The 25,172-nt window shown below is 39.0% G+C and overlaps 2 protein-coding genes across 2 annotated transcripts; one reads left to right on the top strand and one right to left on the bottom strand.

Moving 5' to 3' along the window:
- Positions 1 to 9,512: 9,512 nt before the first annotated feature.
- Positions 9,513 to 12,532, top strand: LOC149820283 (ARF guanine-nucleotide exchange factor GNL2-like). The gene is given in 2 exon segments (XM_089981778.1): positions 9,513 to 11,776; positions 12,277 to 12,532. Coding segments are annotated over 2 exon segments (2,520 nt in total).
- On the bottom strand, positions 12,421 to 19,483 carry LOC149820282 (putative protein phosphatase 2C 72). Its single transcript, XM_089983274.1, has 5 exons — positions 19,154 to 19,483; positions 18,074 to 18,376; positions 16,761 to 16,878; positions 14,525 to 14,748; positions 12,421 to 12,897 (listed from the first exon to the last, which is right to left on the bottom strand). The coding sequence occupies exons 1-5, from the start codon at positions 19,370 to 19,372 to the stop codon at positions 12,727 to 12,729; spliced, it is 1,035 nt and encodes a 344-aa protein (XP_089839400.1). The 5' UTR covers positions 19,373 to 19,483; the 3' UTR covers positions 12,421 to 12,726.
- Between the last annotated feature and the right edge of the window lie 5,689 nt (positions 19,484 to 25,172).

The following is a 25,172-nucleotide window of genomic DNA, read 5'->3' as shown; positions in this document are numbered from 1 at the left end:
TGTGGACCTGCGGTCCATATCTGAACTCTTAGTGCTGTATTTGACCCCAATACCAAATTAGTGCTGTATTTGAGCCCAATACCAAGCCAGATGTCATTCAAACTTGAATGCTTTAAGTTGACCCACCTAGCCAGATCTGTGGAACCCTTGCGGGCAAATATTGATTGTGCTTACATGATAACATGTCTGAAAAAAACCCAATAATCCATGGATATTGAGTCCACAAGTGGTTGGAGGTATCCATCCATAAAAGGCAATTGAGTTATGATGAACTCATGACGTGAATGGTCAATCTTGAAAATCGAAGCCTTTGTATGAGAGAGCAGATGGCATCTTCACCCTCCACAAATTGCATAAAGACCATGGGTCCTGGTAGAATGACGCAGTAGATGGTAGGGGGGTGTCAACGGGTTGGGTTTACCCGGATCTGACCTGGACCAAACCTTATAGGGCCGGGTATGGTGACAAATAAGAAGACCCAATTAAGACCCGGGTCCAGACCTGAAGGTCCGATTAATACATGGACCCGAGTATAATTTGTGAAATTTTATACCAGACCCGAGCCTAACACGAGTTCTGATTAAGACCCACAAATTTTCAATGAAAAATAATAAAATTTTTATTATTTTACCGGGTATGGTCCGGGTCTGCTTCATGTAGTTTTTATCGGACCTGAGTATGATTTCTCTTATAGCAGACCTGATTAGACCCAGGTCCAGACCCCAAAAACTGATCCTACTCTGGTTCCGCATGGGTCCAAACCAAACCCATTTTTTTTCTCTCTCTCTTTATATATATATATATATATATGAGAACTAATGTGTGAATCACGATTTTATGGATTTTTTTGTTCTTTTCTCTCAAATCTAACCATATGGATGTAATCTACATGCTTGGTTTTATAAGAACCCGCTCTTAAATCATCCAATTTTAATGCATATACAAGATATTTTTAAAGCTTTAGAATCAATAGCTCATAATCTTTATAAATATTCAAGCATTCAAAAATCACATTTTTTCATCGAAAATACATGACCCAATGGTTGATTCCGGGCAAATTCACCATGCCAAGCACATCCACATGGTTGGATTTGCAAAAAAGTGTTGGAAATGCCTATATTTTTAGTTCTTATATTTCAGTTTGCATATTATATATATATGAGAGAGAGAGATTGGTACCTGCGCACACCTTAGGAGCTAAGTGAGTTTTTCAGTCTTGTATTTTATTTAAATTCTGACCATATATCCATGTACTTGATTTTATAGGGATCAGCTCTCTTGAAGCATTCAATCTTGACACATTGTTGGTTTTTTATAAGATTCAAAAAACCAACGGTCCAAAATCTTTGTAAATTTTTTAGGCACCAAATATCATTTTTCATCTAAAACACATGATCCATGCGTGGATTCTTCATAAATTGATCATGCCCAACACATTTATGAGTTCAAAACTGCAAAAAAAACACAAGGTTAGAAAAACCCATTTAGTACCTACCAATTTCTCTCTCTCTCTCTCTCTCTCTCTCTCTCTCTCTCTCTCTATATATATATATATATATATATATATATATATATATATAGAGAGAGAGAGAGAGAGAGAGAGAGAGATAGGTACATACCAAATGAAAGGTGCTAAATGGGATTTTCTGTTCTTCTATATTATTTTTGCAGTTTTGACCCCATATCGTTTTACAAAGAATCCACACCTGGATCATGTATTTATGATAAAAAATGATATTTGGAGCATCGAAAATTTATAAAGATTTTAGACCGTTGATTTTTGAACGTTAAACAAACTCACCTATTTATGAGAATTGAACACTTCAACAGCTGATCCCTATAAAATCAAGTACATAAATCACATCCGTATGGTCAGAATTCAAAAGTAAAACATAAAAACACTGAAAAAATCATTTAACATGTTTCATTTAGCACTATACCTATTTTCGAGCAATGGTGGTTAACTGAACCAGAGTTTCATTCATTTGTTGTAGGGTCATGGACTTTGAAGGTTCATAAAGAAAGGGCTGCTATCCGATATCAAAAGAAGCTTTTGTGCCTAGCTAAGGATATTAAACTTTGGTTGCAAAGGCGGTCTGTGAGTAAGTTTCATGAGACGGCTGAATAGGAGGCAAATATCTCATTATTGTTCACCCTATTATTTTCCATCGAAGGATTGTCGGACGAGCAGTTGAAGGGGTTGCAAAGCAGACTTACTGATCAGACGGCGTTATTGAAACGTTAGAGGATAAAAGAGGAGTTGAAATTAAAGCATCCTGCTCGGGTGAAATGGTTGGAGGCAGGAGATGAAAATACTAATTTTTTTCATTCATTTGCTTTTGATCGGTTTAGACAAAGTATCCTTCAATCGATCATAATTGACGGGGTGTTATGGGAAGGGCAAAATCTTGTGCATGTGATCTCTAACTATTTCGAGAAGCTTTATTCTGTTCTGCCAAAAACGGGAGGAAATATTGGGCATGAGGTATTTCCTTCTCTTCAATCAGATCAGGTCTTAACCTTGCAACGTATGTTTTCAGAAGCAGAAATCATGAACACAATTAACGATTTGTCGGGTTGGAAGGCACCAGGAGTAGATGGTTTCCCTGTAGATTTTTTCAAAGTTTTCTGGCGAGTAGAGAAGAGTGATTTGTGTACAGTGTTTGATGAGTTTCATCATAACTCTAGACTGCCTAGGCAGTGTCATGTCGAATTAATCTCTCTTATTCCAAAAGAAAGCATCACCACAGATATTTTGCGCTTTCGTCCCATTTCCATAATGGGAGCCTTGTATCGCATAGTGGCAAAGGTCTTAGCATCAAGGCTAAAATTGGTGGCATTTAATCTTTTTTCTGATTTTTAGTTTGCTTTTATTTCAAATAGGAGAGTACAACAAGCATATATATCGGCTTCAAAGGTCATTCATTCCATGCACACGAGTCGTACTCCTTACTTTGTGTTGAAGCTTGATTTTAATAAAGCATATGATTATGTGTACTGGCCTTTTCTTTTGCAAGTGGTGAATCACATGGGATTCGACAGCCATTTTTTCAGATGGGTGCCAGAGCTCCTTACCAATGCACAAGCCATGGTGTCCATTAATGGGATAAAGGGTGAGCAATTTTCATTGCGGTGTGGCCTATGATAGGGATGTCCATTATCTCGACTTTTGTTTAATACAGTGGCAGAAGGACTTGCGGTGGTTCTTAGACGCGTGCATACAAGGGGCTTCGTACAGTCGATGGATATCCAAGGTTTTTCTAGGCATATTATACAATATGTAGACGATATGCTAGTCTTTGGAAGGGCTTCAGTGCAACAGATGCTCAGCGTAAGGTTTATTCTCATGTTTTTCACAGCTTTGTCTGGGCCGAGGCTCAATGAAAATAAGTGTTTGGTCACGCTTCTAAATGGCGATTCGACCAGTCAAAATGCGACGGAAAAAATTTTCAACTGCGCTTTAGGGCTGTTGCCAATTAAGTACTTGGGGCTACCCTTACAAGTCAAGGCAACCTCTAAAACATCATGGGAACCGGTTGTTGACAAGGTCGGTCTTAAGCTCCAATCTTGGCATACCAGATATTTGTCTCTTGCAGGAAGAATTACTTTGATCAGCATGTTTTGTCAGCAATTCCGGAATTCTTCATGTCGGTTTGTGTCATGTCAGTCAACGTTGAGCAACAACTTAAGCGAGTCCTGTCAAATTTTTTGTGGCGAGGTGTAAATGGATCTTATAAGAGGCACTTGGTGGGATGGGACTCCATCGTTATGCCAAAGACTATGGCTGGCTTAGGAATTTTTGCTTTGCGTAAAAGGAGTGTGGCATTGGCTGTGAAGCAGTGTTGGTTGGCTCATAATTCACATGATGCATGTGCAAACTTTCTCTGGCTGAAATATGGTCTAATCGATTCACTTGCTGATCGTCGGGGGGCTCGTGGACCATACACATCGCATTTGAGGAAAATGTGGTTTAGGGCATTGCGTTTGTTTCTTGATAGAGATTTGGACGTGGGGGTAGACGAATCTTGGCTTCAATGGGCAGTCTCAATTGTGGGAGTTTTCCAAGTCCACAAGGTCTATCGTTCTCTTTTACCTATAGGTCCGAGCTGGATCCCCAAACATGCTTTATGGGCGAAGGGACTACCTCCGAGGACCAAGGTATTGGCTTGGTTGATTCTTCATGACCGAATACAGACCCATAACAATATCAAGAGGATGGGGTTTCAGTTTCCCAGTTGGTGTGTGCTTTGTCGGCAGGCTGAAGAAACCACACATCTTTTTTGGTCGTGTGAAGTGTTTTGAAAATTGTTTTCTAAAACATGGAGGGCTCCATCAGTTGTTGTGCGGGAGGGTTGCTTTGCGTTAGATCTTATCCTCGGCCCTGCTATAATTATACGCAAAAAAAAGTGGAGGACTATTTGGAGAGTCTGGTTATTTACAGTGTGGTGGTTCATATGGATGGCCAGAAACGATGCTACTTTTCGGGATGTCTCGTTCAACCTTAACTGTTTGACTCATAGGGTCTTGGCTGATGTGTATGCTATCTTATGCATATATCTCAAAGACCTGCCTCTGCCTACAACTAATCCTCATCTAGATGTCTGTGGTCCTTGATGAGTTTTCTGTTTTGTGTTCGAGTTTTTTCTGTTTTTGTGTAAATGGTGTTTTCATGTAGTGTTGTTGTATTTGTGCTTGTGGGACTCAACGCTTTGTTGAGTTTCACTTTTAAGTAATGTTGATCGCTTTTCGGATCTCTCTCTCTCTCTCTCTCTCTCTCTCTCTCTCTATATATATATATATATATATATATATATATATATATATATATATATATATATATATATATATATATATATATTACACCAGCACACACGTGTATAAAGAGAGAAGATGAAGTGAATGGAAAGTGATAAATTCGTATCAACAGGTGGCGACAACCTATTTCTCCGGTTTAGAGAATCCACGTTGAAACTATGTATATAGTTTCATCGTATATAAGGCCTAAAAAACACCCGCAAAGATGAAAGAACAGGTCAAGATCTATTGTCACAGGAGAAACAATCTCTCCGCATTTCTCTCTATCTAACACCATCAGCCATATGTTTGGCTGCAAATCAGGGCTGCCCACAAGGCCACTGTTCATTCACTTTGATCATGTTTTGATGACCTTCCTATGATGGTAATGATGATGAGGATGCAATTATGCATGTCTAGGACTATGTTGGCACCTTCAGATGAGCATGAGGATGATAATGATAGGTGGTGGTGAAGAGAGGTATGTATGTCTATGATCATGTTGGTATGTTCAAATGAACAATGATGTTGATGAAGATAGGTGGTGATGAAGAGAATTATGCATCTCTGTGAATATGTTAGTACCTTCAAACGACCGATGTTGTAGATGATGATAGGTGGTGGTGAAGTGAATTTTGTTGGGTCGGCTGCGGGTTTTCCGGCGAGGCCTCAATCGGCATCCCTGTATGGCGGTGGCCCTGCAAAAACAAAAGGAAAAAGCAGAGCGCGCGTACCTGATGCCGCCATTGAAGGAGCTGCTATGCTTGCCAGAGAGGGTTGATCTTCAACTCAGCCGGTCTGCAGCCACCACAAGCGCAGGCCTTCGTATGCAGACGGTGAGTCGACCTCTTCCCTCTGAAATTTCTGTATTGCGCTCACCTTAAAAGGGTCGCTCATGAAACCCTTTTATAAGGCACAAAATGGGAATGGTTGAATAATTGTTCCCTCTGATTTCAATGCAGGTTTAACGGAAGGGAGCACCTCATGGGGAGCGTTACCCACATCATGGGTAACCACCACCAACGTGGTGGTTAATCCCAACATTCTCCCACTTGCTCCGACGATAAACCCTTTTACCAGAAAACCTTATGGGAATAACTTGATGAATATAATGACCTTTATATTCTATTCTATAGGTCCTTAATTGAATCTCTAATCCTTATGAGATTAACAACAACCAAAATGAGAATCAAAAGACTGAAAGTGATCACTTTATTTATATGCATATGTCAAAAAGAGTTTAACAACCTCATCCTCATTACATGTTCGGAATATAATCCCGGTGGTAGCCCTTTAGTAAGAGGATCAACGATCATCTATTTTGTACCAATATTGACAATATGCACTAAATGATTCTCCGTCATTTCTTTAACAATAAAATACTTCAATTCCATATGCTTGCATGACGTAGTACTTTTGTTGTTGTTTGAAAAGGATACCGCAACTTCATTATCACAGTAGACCTTTAGTGGCTTCCCAATGGAATCAACCACCTTTAACTGTGATATGAAGTTCTTTAACCATATAGCATGCGAAGTAGTCTCGTACAATATAATGAATTCTGCCTCCATGGTGTGGGCAGCAGTGGTCGTCTGTTTTCCACTCCTTCAAGAGATCGCTCCCCCAGCAAGTAAGAAGACGTACACAGTAGTAGACTTTCTACTATCAAGGCATCTTCCTAAATTCGCATCTGAGTAGCCAATGACCTCGAGGTGATCAACTTTATGATACGTTAATATATAGTCTTTTGTCCCTTGCAAATACCACAAGACTTTCTTGGCAGCCTTCCAATGGGGTAAACCTGGGTTAGACTAAAATCTGCCAAGTACCCCTACTGCAAAAGAAATATCTGGTCGAGAACATGTCTGCGCGTACTGCAAGCTGCCAACAACTGATGCATATGGATAAGCACTCATCTGTGCTTTGTCAATATCATTCTGTAGACAATCCTTTAGGCTCAACTTGTCACCTTTTGATATGGGTGTAGAAGTAGGAGAACAATTCTCCATCCCATATCGCTTTAACACATTTTCTATATAGGATCTTTGGGAGAGGCCTAGAACACCTTTTGCAATGTCTCAACGAATCTCTATGCCAATAACATAAGCAGCCTCACCCATATCTTTCATATCAAAATGTGATGCAAGAAACTGTTTAGTCTCTGAAAGCAACTTTATATCGTTGGTTGCAAGTAATATGTCATCCACATACAACATCAATATAATGAACTTACTCCCACTTTTCTTAAGGTATATACATTGATCAATAATGTTTTCTGTAAACCCGAAAGTCACAATGACATAAAGTTGTGGTATATACAATGATTTTCGAAAAATCTGATGTTTTTCAGATATTTAAAGAATTTAAGAAAGAAATAGCTACCGGGTCAGACCCGGATCTGGTAGCTACCGGATCAGGCCCGGATCTAGTTAAAACTCGGGTCTGACCCGGATCCAGTAAAATCAGATCAGACCCGGATCCAAGTCTTAACCGGGTCTGACCCGAATCCAGTAAAACTGGATCAGACCCGGATCCAGGTCTTAACCGGGTCTGACCCGGATCCAGAAAAACCAGATCAGACCCGGATCCAGGTCTTAACTGAGTCTTACCCGGATCCAGATAACCCTGGGTCGGACCCGGATCCGATCAGTACCGGGTCTGACCCGGATCCGATCAGTACCGGGTCTGACCCGGATTCGGTCAGTACCGGGTCCGACCCAGATCCGGTATGTACCGGGTCCGACCCGGATCTAGTTGCAACCGGGTCCGACCCAGATCCAGTCCATACCGGGTCCGACCCAGATCCAGCTATACCGGGTCCGACCCGGATTCAGATCATACCGGGTCCGACCCAGATTAAGCCCATACCGGGTTCGACCCGGATCCAGTCCATACCGGGTCTGACCCGGATCCGAATACAGCTGGGTCTGACCCGGATCCAGATCATACCAGGTCTGACCCAGATCCAGAAGGGTCCAGGCACTATTTGGCTCCGAACCGGTCCCGGAAAGGGGCTGAGTCATACCCTGATCCAGTTCAGGCCAAATAGTGCTTGGACCCTTCTGGATTTGGGTCAGACCCGGTATGATCTGGATCCGGGTCGCACCCAGCTGTATTCGGATTCGGGTCAGACCCGGTATGGACTGGATCCAGGTTGGACCCGATATGGGTTGAATCCGGGTCAGACTCGGTATGATCTGAATCTGGGTCGGACCCGGTATGGGCTGGATCCGGGTCAGACCCGGTATGGACTGGATCCGGGTCGGACCCGGTTGCAACTAGATCCGGGTCGGACCCGGTACATATCGGATCTGGGTCAGACCCAGTGACCGGATCTGGGTCGGACCCGGTACTGACAGGATCCGGGTCGGACCCGATACTGACCGGATCCGGGTCGGACCCAGGGTTATCTGGATCCAGGTCAGACCCGGTTAAGACCTGGATCAGGGTCTGATTCGGTTTTAATGGATCCGGGTCAGACCCGGGTTTTAACCAGATCCGGGTGTGACCCGGTAGCTACAAGATCCGGGTCGGACCCAGGGTTTAACCGGATCCGGGTTTGACCCGATTGCTACCGTATCCAGGTCTGACGCGAGGGCTTCTTGATCCGGGTCGGACCCGGTACATACCGGATCCGATCCGGTTCTACCCGATAAAATAAAACGAAAAGGGGCAGAAAACCCAAATCTTTTAGAAAACAGGAGTTTTCTCCTTTTCATTGCCGGCAACCAATGTCGTCGGTCGGCGACCCACGCCACCTGCCGGTGATGCCCCTTGCCGACAACCAACGCCGCCTGCCAGTGACCAACGTCGGCACTCCGATGTCCGACAGAAACAGCCACCCGCTGGCGAAACTGAGGGTCGGCTTTTCCACAGTCGCCGGCGACTACTCTTGCGGTGCGGCAGAATCCAAAAAAACATTGACACCGCGCGGCAGTCTCCGGCGACGACGAAAAAACCATCGGCTTAATGGGCTCAGGTAATAACCCTGAATTTTTTTTATTAGTCTGTCGCCCAACGTCGACAGTCGCCGGTGCTGGCGGCAGGCGCCGGTGACCAGCAGCAGCGTCACCCCACGATGACCTGCTTTGCTGGTCGACCTAGAGCACACCCCGCAGCGGAAGCGGGGTGTGGGCCCATAACCCATTGTTGGGTCGGCTAGGGGTTTTTCGGCGAGGCCTTAATCGGCATCCCTGTATGGCGGTGGCCCTGCAAAAACAAAAGGAGAAAGCAGAGCGCGCGTACCTGATGCCGCCATTGAAGGAGTTGCTATGCTTGCCGGAGAGGGTTGATCTTCAACTCAGCCGATCTGCAGCCACCACAAGCGCAGGCCTCCATATGCAGACGGTGAGTCAACCTCTTCCCTCTGAAATTTCTGTATTGCGCTCACCTTAAAAGGGTTGCTCATGAAACCCTTTTATAAGGCACAAAATGAGAATGGTTGAATAATCGTTCCCTCTGATTTCAATGCAGGTTTAACGGAAGGGAGCACCTCATGGAGAGCGTTACCCACATCGTGAGTAACCACCACCAACGTGGTGGTTAATCCCAACAAATTTTGCATGTTTATGAGCATGTTGGCACCTTCAAATAAGCAATGATGATAGATGGGGTGAAAAGAATTATGTTTGATTACGAGTATGTAATTGCATTCAAAATGAATAATGGTGTTGATGATGATAGGTATTGGTGAAGGATAAGCAGCACAAGAGAACCCCATGGACAACAAAAAAAAACACAAAAGAAGAAAAGAGATGGATCTGAGCATCTCATGCATGGTAAACACAGAAGTTGGTGCACTCTTGGCGGTCATGAGGATGATCCCAACCGACCAACATGCCTCTCAATTCATTCATGGTGCAGAGAAAGTCTTGGACACCTCCCTCATCAACTCCCTCAAGTCCCTGCGCACTTTTGCCTTCAACCTCCAGCAAGATTGGTACTCGGTTGATACATCCATCTACCTATCACCCTTTCTTGAGGTGATCCAGTTCGACGAGATCGATGCACCGGCGACAGAAATTGCATTGTCGGCCATCCTCAAGATTCTCAAGCTGGACATCTTTGATGTTGCTACTTCGCATGCGCGCGAAGCCATGCACTTGATTGTGGATGGTATCGCCAATTGCCGACTTGATCGAATCAACTCTGCAGCAGAGGATGCCGTCCTCATGAGGATTCTTCAGGTTCTAGTGGCATGTCTGAAGTGCAAAGCTTCTGAATTATTGAGTGATAATGCTGTTTGCACCATTGTGAACACCTGCTTTCAACTGGTCCAGCAGTCTGCAAGCATAGGGCATCTCCTTCAACGTAATGCAAGGCACACCATGCATGAATTGGTGCAGGTGATCTATGGTCGCATGCCGGAGATTGATTTCAATGGTCGGGACAATAATAGCATCTCGTCGATGAATTATGGTATTGGTTGCATGGTAGACATATTTCATTTTATATGCTCTCTATTGAATGTAGTAGTTGCATAGGTCTCCGAGTTTGATCCAATGGCAAACGTGCCTGATGAGGATGCTCAATTGTTTGCTTTGGTTATGATAAATTCTGCGATCGAGTTCTCAGGAGAAGCAATTGGTAAACACCCGAAACTGCTAAGAATGATTGAGGATGAACTCTTTTACCATCTCATTCACCATGGCTCGCGTTCTATGCCTTTAGTCCTATCCATGATTTGCAGTACAGTTCTCAATCTATACCATCATTTGCGTAGATCTTTGAAGCTTCAACTGGAGGCTTTCTTTTGGTTTGTTTGCTTGAAGGTTGCAGGTGGGAAATCGTACTCATTTCAGCAAGAGGAGGTTGCACTTGAAGGATTGATTAGCTTTTGTAGGCAACCCATGATTGGGATTGAGATGTATGTGAATTTTGATTGCAACCCAACTTACCGGAACATATTCGAAAATATTGCGAAGCTACTTTGCAAGAGAGCATTTGCGAGGAATGGTCCAATGTCTTCAATGCAGGCACAATCTTTTGAAGGAGTGATAGTTTTGATTCAAAACATTGCAGATGGTATGGACGACTACGGGAGCTTGAAGTTAGCCTCCAATGATGGTCCTAATTTTGATTCACTCCGAATTACAGAATATAGGCCATTTTGGATTGAAAAATGTGAAAATTACAATGATTCAGAGGTGTGGATTGAGTTTGTGAGAACTAGGAAGTATTTGAAGAAAAGATTGATGGTGGCTGTAAACCATTTTAACAGGGATGAGAAGAAGGGCCTGGAGTTTTTGAAACATGCACATCTTGTCCCTGATCCTCCTGACCCTCAGAGCTTAGCTTACTTCTTAAGGTATGCCCCAGGTTTGGACAAAACATTTATTGGAGATTATCTTGGTGATCCAGATGAGTTTCGTCTCCAGGTTCTCAAGGAATCCGCATCGACATTTGAGTTTACGAATATGATCCTTGACGCAGCACTCAGGAATTTTCTCGAGACATTCAGATTGCCTGGAGAATCACAGAAGATTCAGAGAATTCTTGAGGCCTTTGCCGAAAGGTTCTATGAACAATCGGATGAAATGTTTGCAGAAAAAGATGCGGTCTTTGTGTTGTGTTATTCTCTGATAATGCTGAATACTGATCAACATAATGCACAGGTCAAGAAGAAGATGACAGAGGAGGAATTTATCAAAAACAATAGGAATATTAATGGGGGGAAGGACCTTCCAAGAGAGTATCTATCAGAGTTGTTTCAGTCTATTTCAACTAATGAGATCACACTATTTGATCAATCTGGCAGTTCTGTTGAGATGACTCCAAGCAGGTGGATCAATATCATCAACCAGTCCAAAAAAGCAGATCCTTACATCTTCTGTGGAAAACAGCCTCAATTAAGTCGTGATATGTTTGCGATCATTGTTGGCCCTACGATTGCTACACTGGCATGTGTCTTTGAACATACAGAAGATGACTATATCCTACATCATTGCGTGGATGGCTTCCTTGCAGTGGCAAGAATAGCAAGGTAAGCCATTTTCAGCATATTCAAAAACTAACCATAAGTTTTATTTGATGTAGATATAACAGAATAGGTACTGTGAATGGAAATGTCAAAAAGTTAAAAAAACAAATCAAAAGTTAAGGAATGTTGTTACATACAGTAATTCTGGGGTGAGACCTTTTAAGCAGCTTTATGAAGGCATGCAGCTTGTGATTTATGAAAAATTAGGCAGCTTTGTAAAGGAAGGCATGTAATTGAGTGGTCAAGTATATTTTTGTGATATAGAATGATAGTATACTTGGTGGTCTCCAATGGAATATCATGACCATATTTTGTTGAATCAAACTAGGAACTATGACACTATCCATCTTAAGGAAAAATGGCATTCAACAAAGGAAATCTTTTTTATCCTTTCAATCACATCCACCCTTGAATGCATGTGGCTCTTTTGTTATAGAGGAATTTGTAGATTCCTTTCCACTCTTTTGTTAGAATTCAATGTAACATTCACATGTTTTCCACAGGTACAGGCTTGAAGATGTTCAAGATGAGCTTCTTGGAATGCTGTGCAAGTTCACCACTTTGATCAACCCATTTGCTTCACTAGAAGAAACCCTCTTCGGTTTTACAGAAGATATCAAACCAAGAATTGCAACTCTGGTGCTCTTCACCATTGCCAACCAGTTTGGTGACTCCATCAGAGGTGGATGGAGAAACATCATTGACTGTATGCTAAGATTGAAAAGGCTCAAGTTCTTGCCTCCACAAGTACGTAGTTAGCTTTAGAATTACTAAAAGTCAGGTTGGGCATCAATCGAAACATGAACAATCCATGAACTTCTACGTTGCCACCAGTAGCAGGAGTAACATGGGTTCATGAACTTGGTCATGTTTCACATGATGCCAAACAGATATCTTTATAGTGACAAACTTAACCATTCTCTTGTTCAAAATTGTTAGCTGTGCCCTTTCTCCTAGTTATGCAGGAAAAGGCAAACCGCAGAACAGTCATCCATTTTCGAATACGGAAACCTACGCCTCCATTCTCGAACGGCTGAGTCCACTACCACTTTTGCAGCGATTTCTTTGCTTGGTGCAGACCAAACAATGGATGCTACTTGATTGTTACTTAGAACATCCCATACCTGCAAACAGAAGACACTCAATTGATACCATATTATTACTAAATATGAAAGAATAATAAGTATGCCTTGTTCTAGAATGTAGACCTATGTGTTTACATCTAGACACAAGACTTCTAGTTTCTGAGCAAAATTAGAAGAGATGAGCTAAAACTAGGGAACTATTCAAAACATTTCATAACTAGTGATTTTTTTTTTTTCAAAAAAATGGTCATTTTTTATCTACTAATGTTCAGAGTTTCAGAGTAGAAATATTTGTCGAGCTTGTTGGTAAATTCTACATGATCTGAACTGCGGTCTCGGAGGTGTTGAGATTCTAATTTGCTTGAAGGAACACAACATGGCACTCTCTTAAAAGTGACAGTAGCCCTTTCGAGTAAAAACTGGGTGTAGAAGGGTGAACCACAACTTTACTTCTACAATACAACCAATTACATACCTACCTACTCATGCTAAATTACCATCACAATACAATTATCATGATCAGCCCCAAAAAGGAAAGGAGAGGGCCGTGAGAAGAGAGAAAAAAAGAGGCTGCAATAACTAAAGGAGCGGGACTTGAGCTATAGACACCAATGGCCATCCAGGATAAAAATAAACCCTGGTCAGGAGGACCAAAAATGTCCATTGATCTCAACTCCCATGCATGCACCAATGATGGTCTAGCATGCACCCACAAAAAGGCTTGTTAATAGCCTTAATTCACCCACTAACATCCAAAATGTTAGGCTAGCCATTTGGACTAAGTAACATGCTCAAATTGTGTCAGAAATGTCCTTTGACTAAAAAGATCAAACTCCAAAACCGTTTTGATAATAAAAGGTCCTTTAATAAAGTTTTAAAACTTTTTTAAAGTTGTTTTATAAGGTAAAAACAGTCCAAAAAAGAGTGATAAGAAAATGGTCAAAGTCAAACCAAGACCGAGATCCAAACAAATGGAGTCAAGCCGAACCCTAATCCAAGTCTAAAGTCAACGCCAACTTCAAATCGATCCAAATCCAAAGTTCGACATTTAATTGACAAGCCCCCAAAGGGCCTTCACAGTCAACTTTACATATTTTAAACCCATTGCGTTCTTAAAAAATGATTAATGTGGACTAAAGAAATCTCATGAAGTGAACTTTCCCTTCAAAATTTATTTTTCCAAAAAAGCTTAAGCAAAGAGAGGACTAACAACAAAGTTAGGATGCTACAAAAGAAAAAGATTGATAATGACCTTCCTGATAACTGGAACTTATCAATTAAATTTCAGGAAGTTTTGGTGTTTGGCACAATTTGGAGTATTCTTCACCCAAACCAAGCATGGATCTGTTTCTAAATATTTGAAAATCGAAAGGTTCTAAATCTTTATTATTACCAAACTTGAATTGACATAAAACAGAGGAATCTGCATTAGTTATTATTGCATCTAGGACCACAAGCACTTATTATCCAAATGCAGTGTTGATGAAATACCAAGAAATACTTTTTGTTATTTTAGAAGATGGGACTATGTTCTTTTGTGATATATTTGGAGGAACATCTTCTGAATTATATTTGGACATATTTGAAATTCTGATCAAATTCACAGTTTCCAATGGTCTCATTTTTGCAGATTTTTCTGCTCATACATGCAAGAGCTGTGACTTACCCCATCAGTTGCAAGGATGATAAATTGATCACTGGAGGAGAGTCGCTGGTAAGAGATCTGCGGGACTGCAATTATTCCGAAGTTTTTCAGGCGAAAATCTCCGAATGCTCTAGCCATGGCCAATCCTGGATAGTTGTCGTTAGGTAGCCAAACTCTTTGCACCTTTGGTTCATCTGGCAAAGCAAATATGCGGCCATTGCACCGTTTGATGCGTTCTGCTTCTTCTGCAAGTACGTATATGCATAAATGTAAATGCATTCATGCATATCTATTGTTAGACTGGTTTACGAAAACAGTGGAATGCAGTGAAAATTGAAAAGCAGCATCAAGGTCCTGAAAACTAACCACTTGCATGGGATATTGCTTTTGCTAGTGGTAAGTTTTAGCTCCCAATAGTATATTAAGAAAACATGAAAGTTCTTGATCATTGCTAGTAGATTGATAATAGTGATTAGTGACAATCAAGTCTGCAAGCTTGTGTGTTTCCATGTGATACCAAACATTTTGGGGTTCTCAAACATCTTTTGGAGTTTTTCCATTGAGTCTCTTGGATCAGCGATTTCCACTTCCACTGTTGGTATTCCAGGTAGATTGGTGCTAGAGATGCTAGTCCAATTCTCAATGGGACACAATTTACAAGCCTAGCAGAGTAGCAACTTTCAACTGACAAATGGACAATGGAGATGCAATTTCTAATTTTAAGCTTTACTGGTTCGTGTGTGTGTGTGTGTGTGTGTGTGTGTGGTAGCGAAAATTTCAAACAGCAATTTTCATATAGAGAATATTGGAATTTTCATTTTTCTAGAGTTTTTTAGGGAAAATATTTAGAAAAAAGATTATTTAAAAATTTCCAAATAAAAAAAAGGATTACAAATTACAAAATGTTACGTACCTAATAGAAGTTTTTTCCTGAGATTTTGCCAGTATATATATATATATATATATATATATATATATATATATATATATATATATATATATATATATATATATATATATATATAATGAGTAACACGCTGGTTCAGGTCACTTTTCTCGTTCTGTCCCGTTCGCCCCCCTCAAAATCACATGTTTTTAGTATTTTTGCTCACATCTAACACCATAGATGTGATCTATAGGTTTTGTTTAGTGGAAACCGGCTTTTGGATCACCGGTACAGGTTTTAACGGTGATCCAAATCAAGGGCTATGAAGATATCATTTTTTTCTGGCTCATAAAAATATATTTTTGTCTCGAAAAAGCATAATCCAATTGTCGATTCCCACTAAATCTAGCACGCTAAACACATCTAATGGTTCAGATCTATCATAAAACACTTCAAAACAATGCTGCAGAACGAGAAATGAGGCCTAATATGTTCAGTTCTCTCTCTCTCTCTCTCTCTCTCTATATATATATATATATATATATATATATATATATATATATATATAGATAGATAGAGAGAGAGATAGAGAGAGAGAGAGAGGGGGGGGGGGACACATCTAATGGTATCAAATGAGCAAAAATACATGAAAGTGCAAATTTTTATTGAGTCCTAACGAGACCTAACAAAAAGAAAGGGTAGGACCATCCCCTTCTCATATATATATATATATATATATAGTTGTAATGCGTTCAGTCGAATGATAAAATCCCAATATTTTGAAAATACCATGATTTTGTTAGCTTTTCTAATCTTTACCAAAATCTTGTGTTTCATTGTGATATTTTTCAAAAAATATGGTGATAATTGTTACTATAGTGTGGATGTGCCTTTTTACATCTTTCACATGTTTTTGATGAAAATGGTTAGGGCAGTTTTAGCCAGCACAAGTTGGTTTTTCACAAGGCCTACTACAATGAATCCAACGGGACACATTCATGGATGGCAAACTTGCAGGAGGCAATCTGACCGAACATTTTTGCTGGACCCAGACAGTAAAACGTGGAATCGGCCCAGTTTTATCTACATCCAGATCCAGATAAGTGATAAAAAAAGACTATGGTAAGGATCCGAAACAATTTGAACACAATTTGTTTTACATTGCGGGTCCAGCATCACTCTGTAAAGCTGGGTCCAAACAAACAAAGTATCTTAGTTGGGCCCACCCACATGTGATGTATACTTACTGGCTGGGGCCAACAGTACTTTGGCCTATAGCACTCGTACAATCATTATGGTGCTGGACCCATTGCCTTATGGATGCCCATTAAACAAATAGGCATATTCTAATTAAGGGATGTTAGGGCTTACGTGGCACACTTGGCTTGAGATCAATGGTCAACTGTATGGCGGTCAAAGCACCATCTTCCGAAATTGTCCCCAGCACAGCTCTTGAATCTCCAAGATTAGCAATCACTAGGTCATCACCCTGATATTTTATTTTCAAAACCATGCATATGTTAGGATCAATGGCTAAAATCTCCTTCTAGGGAAAATGTCGCGGTATTATGAACATTTTTGAATTTCTCGAGAAAATATCATCATCTACAAAACTATAAAAGATATTAAAAGTGTAAATAAGATATAAATAGTATAACAGTACCAAGAAACTGTCTATATCATATTAATATCGGATCATTTTTAAAATGTCACAATATTCTCAAAATATCAGCCATATTTATGACATATATATAAGACAAGGTGCAGCGTGACCAAGGAGTTTGTCTCACATTTTCTCAAGGGATCCCTTTGGTTTATTGACTTAAAGGACACATTATTGAATTTCTCAAGAAAAGATAAGTCTTTCATAATGGCAATATTCCCCTGATTATAGAACAGCCAGCCAGCCAAATAGCTCGGCTAGGAATCCCCTCTTTCTAGCATAGGCCAAAGTATGAGAACTTGGTCAAACTGGGACTTGAATAGGCCTTAGCCTACTGAGCCTTCAGTAAGTTGGTTCTGCAACCAAATAGTTGTCACGAGGAGCATAGATACCATAATGGACCTGGGACAGATTCTTGTTCTCTGTCATTTTTTCTCAAAGTTCTTATTGTTCTTGAAGGATTCAGGGCATGGAAAGTTGGCAACCATAATGATAATGTTGGCCCTAGACCTAGGGCTGGAAGTGGGTCTGATCCAGATCAGATATATGATCTGATTGAAGGTATTTCAGGCAGATACACTATAAAATAAAGTTCGCTTTATAACAGGATTGGATTTGGAACAAATAACATTAGGTTCAGTCAGATCCATGTGAAAATTAGGTAAATAAATTGGTTCAAAACTGGATCAGAGTAAGATCATTTTCGGGTTTAAACCAACCCGTTTTTTTATCTATTCCACATGAAAATCAATATATTTAACCAGGTTTTATAGATCCAATATTAGAAGTGTTCAGATAAAATATGGATCCGGAATTCACCAAGTGTCATAAATCGGCTGGACCCACATATAGAAAATCCGATGCAGTGTCAGGTCAACCCTGATCCAAACCAATCTTGCAACCATTTAGGCCTAAGCCATTATCTAAAAAAATTTAATGACCAAAATCCCCAAGTCAATCGAAAGTTAACAGCAGTAGTTCAAGGTAAAGTTGGGGTTTTGGTTGAGAAAGTAATGTATACCTGCTTAATAATGGTGACTGCAGTTGTCCCACTACATGAGAAATTCATGGCCTGGTGAAGCTTGAGCTCTTTATCCATCATCATAAATGCCTTAGAACATGACTCTTTCCACCCATCAAAGACCTTGGATGAATCCAAAACAACCTTCTTCCCCTCCACAATTCCATCTTGGGTAAGCCAAAGGTTCCATTGCCTTAGCAGCACTGCAGGCAAGCAGTCTCTCACTCTTCTGCTCACATAGTGACCATTTTGGCCGTGCCCATCAAATACCCCACAGAATGCTCCCTCTCTCATCCCATAGTCCTTCATGAAAATATAAAAAATGTTGCTCTTTTCAGAATAGCGCCCACTCGTTTTCTATTCTCATAAAATGATAAGGAAAAGAAATAGTTCTGTTTTAAAAGCATGTCTTAAGCTTGAAGCCTATCCTTACTATTTGAAGTGGCTGTAAAGAAAAATACTCTCTCTCTCTCTCTCTCTCTCTCTCTCTCTCTCTCTCTCTCAGATAACTCACTTGAACCCAGAAAAAGAATTTACAGAGGTGTATTTTGGAGATCTAAGGATTCTTAAGAAACTGGGAATGGGTGGTGGTTTCAATTGATCAAGAGTAAGTTGGTTGTAATTGAACATGGAAAACCAAAATGCCGCAAAAGATCAGTTTGGAATTCTAGCGTACTAATATATGCATACTTCTGTGAGGATGCATCTAAACAGAATAGAAAAATCAAGAAGTATCTAAACATTCCCATTACTTGGTTTTCATGATATGCAAAAAGTTTTTCATGTAATAATAATTCTTTGGGAATTAATATTTTTTCATTGGTCTCTCTGTTTTTTCTTTCAGCAAGGTTTATTTATTATGCAAATTTCTTCGACCTTCTAGTAGTCACCAATCTTCACCAATATTAATTTGAGAACCTTTTCTCAAAAAAAAAATGCGAACCTAAAACAATTTTTTGAGAAACAAATTCCGAAAAAGTAACACAAATTGTGAACCTACAAAAATCCTCAAGTTGGTGGATGCAACATGCTTACAGAGAGAGAGAGAGAGAGAGAGAGAGAGAGAGAGAGAGAGAGAACCTGGCAGAACACCACTGCGTCTTGGTTGCGGCCTTTCTTCCCTTGTTGAGAATAGAGGGATACATTCTTAGGCGGTTGATTGCAGTAGAACCTTCTTCCCTCTTCTGCACTGTCCAGATCTCCTTTCTCAACTTCTCCTTGGTTAGCCAACAAAGCATTATCTTTTAACACTCCATCACCACAACCTTTAAACTCTGTTGTAGAGATGCAAGCACCCATATCAACTTCATTCAATATCTACCAACCATTTCAAACATGAGATTGTGCTCAAAGCAACAAGCAATTTATGGAGAGCAACTGTGATTCAACTGGCTGCTGTAGTTAAGAAAGGTGCACCCAGCCCATTGCTTACTGTTATACAATTGCCCATGGTAATAAATAGACAAATAAAGCAAGAAGCCAAAAGATACTAAAATATAGAAGGGAGAAAGAAGCAATAGCATAAAAAAGAATCAACCTAGATGTGCTAAATGTAAGCCCTTCTGTCCTGATGTTATCACATGTTTGCCAAAAATCCATTGAGTTGAAGGACATTTTCAAAATCAACATGATTATATGCATTACCTGGTCATGTAGTATTCGGTGAGCCCACCATTTCAGCTATCAACCTTGAAAACTGGAAAACTTGACACGTGGGGGCCATCCATTTCAAACTGATCTACGGCCCCGGATAAAGTAATATATCAGGGCTTTCAAATTTCCAAGGTAGATAGTTTACATCATGGGCTCTTTCAACATAAATGTGCCAAGTGTCCATTTAATCCTACTTCTTTCTTATCATCACCCACCAGTGCACCATGTTCTCAAAAAGCCGCAGTTACTGTCTTTATTTATTTCATGAAAGTTGCCTTGAGCCCCCACCATAACTTGTCTAAAAGCATCTCATTATTTATATAACTGAATTGTTATTATGAAACTGAATCTAATTGTATGAATATATATAACCCGTAAGACAGTGATTTATTTTGGATGATAAGAGGCCACGGCTCCAGCCTTTCAGCCATCACATTCAATCCTTATCTTGGAGACCTATTACCAATGAGAGGGGTCCAAACATCAGCAATTACAAACACAAATCATATGGCAGCAATACTTGAAGCCAGCAGCACTGTTGAGGCCTCACTCAATTCAAAACCATGTGATTGGTTGCTTATGAGATTGCTCATGTTGGGATCCTTGGCCATTGCCAATGGATACATCCGAGAAACAAAGTATTGTCAGCTTTTGATTCTAAACTCTTTAAAAAATGCATTCAAATATAAAATATGTTTCTTACTAAAGAATAAAAATGCAATAAGTATCGATAAAAAACTTGATTATTAGAGAAAGAACGTTGTCCGATCATCATTGGTTGACCTTCCATTCGTTGCACGGTCCCCCTTCCCTATCTATACTGTTCAAGTCGGTTCAATAAGTACATTTTCAGTCATGTTTTACATAAGCAGAACCTACAAATGTATTCTTTACGATTTATTTAGTGGAAAACATGTATTAAATTAGGCGTTTTTTATGTTTACATAAGCTTTCAGAAAGATCTAAACATCTATATTGCACCAAAGGTTTTTTATGAAAGAATCAAAATTTTAGGTTAATTTATGTTGACTTAGCGCATTTCTTCAATGAAAAGAGTTGGCACAAGACTTGATTATGATGATGAACTATGCTTTCTGAAAGCAAGTTAGGGTAGAAGGATACACAAAGCGGTTAAGACTTATATATGTTAATTTAAAGCAGCATCAAATGTTGTCCAGAGAGAGAGAGAGAGAGAGAGAGAGAGATTTTATTTAATGGAGTGCGTTTATTAGATGATGAATTTCTTATGTCAAGACAGGTTTTCAGAAGAACCTAAAAATCAATGGTCCATGTTGCACTGAATCTTTGCAATGAAAAAAAAAATCAATATATTCGACAAAACAATTTGATCCAAGACATATTTTCACATAAATAAATAATGATAAACACATCTACTAATTTATTCTTCCGGTTCTTGGCAATTTTTCTATATTTGACTTAGGAGAAGATTGTGGACAATAAAAAAAAGGTTAAAAAGTCACATTGGATGCTATTAATCAGACACCCACATGGTCCATTAAGAAAGGACAAAACTTAAAGTTTAGGAACTTGAACTTAAAACAATTAAAACAACAACTAATGACTGATCCTTCAGCACATACAATGTGCTGAAGCTTTGATGACCTTAACTGTTGTCTTCTATTTAAAACAGGCAGACCATACAACGTGCAAACCATAAAACTTACTAAATATTTTTTAATAACCAAACATTTTTTTTTATTTTTTTCTTACTTTACGTCTCTCTCCTCTGAGTCACCTCATAAGACCTTTTTTCTAACTAACTTTAAACTCTACACATGATAGATAGAGATATACACACAATTAGGAATAATATAAGGACCTTCATAATCTAGGGCAGAATATTTGTGGTTCAGGCCTATACCTTGCAAGAGGTATTTGACTTAAACTTGTGCTTGATCCAGCCAAGCATATGCAAAAAGGTTTGGGTGTTACTCAGTCTTAGCACACATATCCTGTTAAATATCTAGAACCTTTCAAATTGGGCCTAAATCCAATCCAGAACCCATTTGAACCATGTAGTCTTCTTTTGGACCCAATTTTGATCCAAATCCATCTAAAGTTAACCCATTTGGACCCAAGTGTCGTGCAGCCAAGACAGAGCAGCATGGTCTAGATAAATTTTCTATTTGGATCTATAAACACCCCACTTTTGACTAGGTCATTATAAAGTTTTACTAGCTTAAACTTTTGAACTCTAAAACAGTATCTTCTAAACTTTTTTTCAAAATATCAATTAAACTAGAAGATATTAGCTTTCCAACAAGCTAAAAATCATGTCAATACAAATTTAGTGTAAGAAATTATGATGAAAACAATGTAACTTGTTCAATGAAAATCATATTTTTTAAGTAAGATCCACTTTGAGTGCATTTTTTATAATCAAAATAACTGGATTTGGTTTTATACTTACATGATGAATTAAATTTGAGGTTGTTATCTTTCCAACTTATCAAATGATGCCTCAATCTAACATCTGGACAAAAAGTTATGGCTAAAACAAGTTATCCTGTCATAACAGATTCGAAGTATGACCCGATTAAAGCATGAAGATATGAAATTCTATTGTCCAATATGTAGGAAACCACTTAAAACTCCATCCACACGTGTCATTTGGATGAAAACTACCCAAAAGTTTATCTTTGTCTCCCTATAGCAAAAAATAAATAAAATCCTATTATACCTAAAGTCATATTTCAAGCAGAACGCTTCTTGGATGAGTCTTATCCTCCACAAAGATAAGAAAAAATTCATTTGGCTTGGATTCAAAATAAGTAATTCTTAAATCTATATCTCATGCAAAAATCCTATAAATAGGGATAGCCACCTATAGTTTGAGGGGATAAAAAAATCTAGAAATCTCATACCTAAGTGCTGGCCCAGAGAAGAAAACTATTTAAGCCCTCCCTGCAGTCTTTCCCAAGCCATCGAAGAACCATCAGACCTATGTGGAGGTGCTAATGAACGTAAAGGAGAGTAAAAACTAAATGCACCCTTTATCCGAAAAAGGTTTCTTGACGGTACGATTTGAGGTACAAAAATAAAAAAACCCATCTGGTCTTTACCTTTTCCTTGGGCAAAGGATGATCAAGACTTACATACGGCATTTCCATATCTTTCAAAAGGATTTTGCAAATTTGGTCAAGTCAAATCTTTCTCAACTTACAAATTTTTATCAACAGTTTTTGTCGATCATGATGTGACACTATATTTTTCTTTATTTTTCATAGTTAAAAGTGCATTATCTTTATGATTTAGGTTCTAATAAACCTAAAACCATTAAATTTAAATTTTTTTGGGTTCGAACTGCAAAAAAAAACTCCTTTTTCCATAGAGGACCAAAACGATAAAATAGTTTGGTCATCTAGGGAATAAAACGTTAATATTGGTCCCTGTAATTTTTTCTGAACAGCTAGTCTTTCGAAGGTTGTATCTTCGTGCTTCAATATCAAAATCTAGCAATTTTGATTTGTTGGAAAGCTAAGATTCCCAACTTTATTTCATCTTTTAGAATGTTTTTCTTAAAACTATATATTTATACCCAAAAAAGTTTCTAGAAAGTTTTTGTTTCTGTTTTGAGATAATAATTTTTGGATAATTTATATTCTAGGAAGGGGATCTCCGCTCTCTAGTGTTGAAATCATGTGATTTGTATTTCTTCTAAGAGATAACTTATTTTTTTAAACTTTATCTTCAGTGAGTTTTTTCTGAAAACAAGAACTTCAGGGTCTAAATTTTCTCAGAAGTTTCTATTTCTTGTTTGGTAGCAGATGAAATAGCAGAAAATTTTCTATTCTGGGTGGTGTTTCTCCCTGCTTAGGTATCAGATCTGGACAAAATTAGTTTCTTTTGAAAATTGACATCCCAAGCTTTCTTTGATATTTTGAGAAAAAAATATATAAAAATGATTTTCTTGGTTAAAAAAAAATAGAAAAAATTTATTATGTCATTTTGATGTAGAAAAGCTCATTGGCATTTTGACATTCTAAATAGCATATCTTTGCCCTCTGAAAAACCAAATCTCATGATTTTTTTTCTTGAAGATAATGTCATCCTCTTTAAGGTTGTTTCTTAGTGTCTTGCCTATTGATTCTTTTTTGGCATATCAAATGTAGGATTTGCATTATGTGCATGCATACATATCAAGTTTGAGTTTTATCACATTTTAAAAACACTTGTTGGAGAAAATTCATGTCATATAGAAAATAGAGAAAATATTACCTCCAGCTAGCTAGGGTTTTGAGACTTTGTTTGATTCATTGTATGCTCTTAATATTTTTAGCTCCTCTTCTCTTAGGTTAGAGCCCCTCTTTTACTTGAGTTTTTCTTTAAATTGTTTTGTCCTATCATTTAGATCTTTTAATTCATCCACTAATACTCTTAAGCAGTACCATTGGAGTTGGATAATCCATTCATCAGTATATTTAAGCAGTTAGCTTGAGTATATCGATGGTAAATCTAGGAGGGGACCCTAATCTATAGAATTCAAAGAGTACTTGCAGATCCGTGGATACATCTTTCGAGGATAATTTGAGTACTCACTAATTTTGAAAATCTCTCATTACTTGTTTGGGCATATGTAAACCAATTATTTGGGGTATAATGAATACTCGATCCAAAATTCAAAAACTTCAAATCCAACTCATCCCAAAGAAACTATCTTTGGAGAATCTCACGTTTAAGAAAGGACTTACACTAACATTCCTAATGAGTCCATAGATGACTGAAAAAGAGAAAAGGCCATGATGTTCTCTGAGTCCATCTCACGTTGGTATCCTCACCAGTCTCGTAAAGGTCTCCATGCAGGTTATAAGATGGGTAATTCTAGTACAGATGAGTCTACCAAAAGAGAATCCACATGACCTCACATTTTAAAGTCCAATCCAAATAGAGAGAAGTGTTAGATCATCGATATCCTCACCAATATCGTAAAAGTCTCTATGCGGGTTACGAGATAGACAACTCTAGCACATGAAAATCCACCAGAAGATGAAATCTTAAGACCTTGCATTTCAAAGCTCAATCCAAAGAAAAGGATGTGCTAGCACAAATAAGAAATAACATGAAGAGGATAGAGAAGAAAATCATAGAAATTCAAGATAGGCTTAAACAAAAGCAAGCACAAGCCAACAAAAGAGACAAAAGAGCTCAAGAGTCTAAACATGAAAAAGCACATGCCTACAGGAGGGGTAGAAGAACACAAGAGTTAGATTTTGAGAAGGGCTATAACCAATATAGTGAATCCCAGGTGTCAGACTGGGAAAGTAGAATCCATAAACCTAGGTTGGCTCACCCGGTCCAGACTAGATCTTCAAAATCAGACAAAAAAAATCAAATATCTAGAGAATATAAACTGAAACCTCGGTGTCAAAATAAAGTACATGGATCTAAACCGAAAAAAGTACTCTATAGAGGATTTTTTGCCCAA

Source organism: Nuphar pumila, chromosome 12 (genome assembly GCF_984573655.1).
Source record: "Nuphar pumila chromosome 12, dmNupPumi1.hap1.1, whole genome shotgun sequence".
In the NCBI taxonomy this organism is placed as follows: domain Eukaryota; kingdom Viridiplantae; phylum Streptophyta; class Magnoliopsida; order Nymphaeales; family Nymphaeaceae; genus Nuphar; species Nuphar pumila.
The sequence above is the reverse complement of the archived record's forward strand: the minus strand, read 5'-3'. Positions and strand labels throughout refer to the sequence as shown.

Excerpts from the sequence above, each read along its gene's own strand:
- LOC149820282 (XM_089983274.1), bottom strand. The coding sequence starts at position 19,372 with ATGGGTGCTTGCATCTCTACAACAGAGTTTAAAGGTTGTGGTGATGGA. Across the intron at positions 14,749-16,760 it reads TCTCAAGCCAAGTGTGCCAC|AAGAAGCAGAACGCATCAAA; the intron begins GTAAGCCCTAAC and ends ACGTACTTGCAG. Across the intron at positions 12,898-14,524 it reads TCATCCTTGCAACTGATGGG|GTATGGGATGTTCTAAGTAA; the intron begins GTAAGTCACAGC and ends TTCTGTTTGCAG.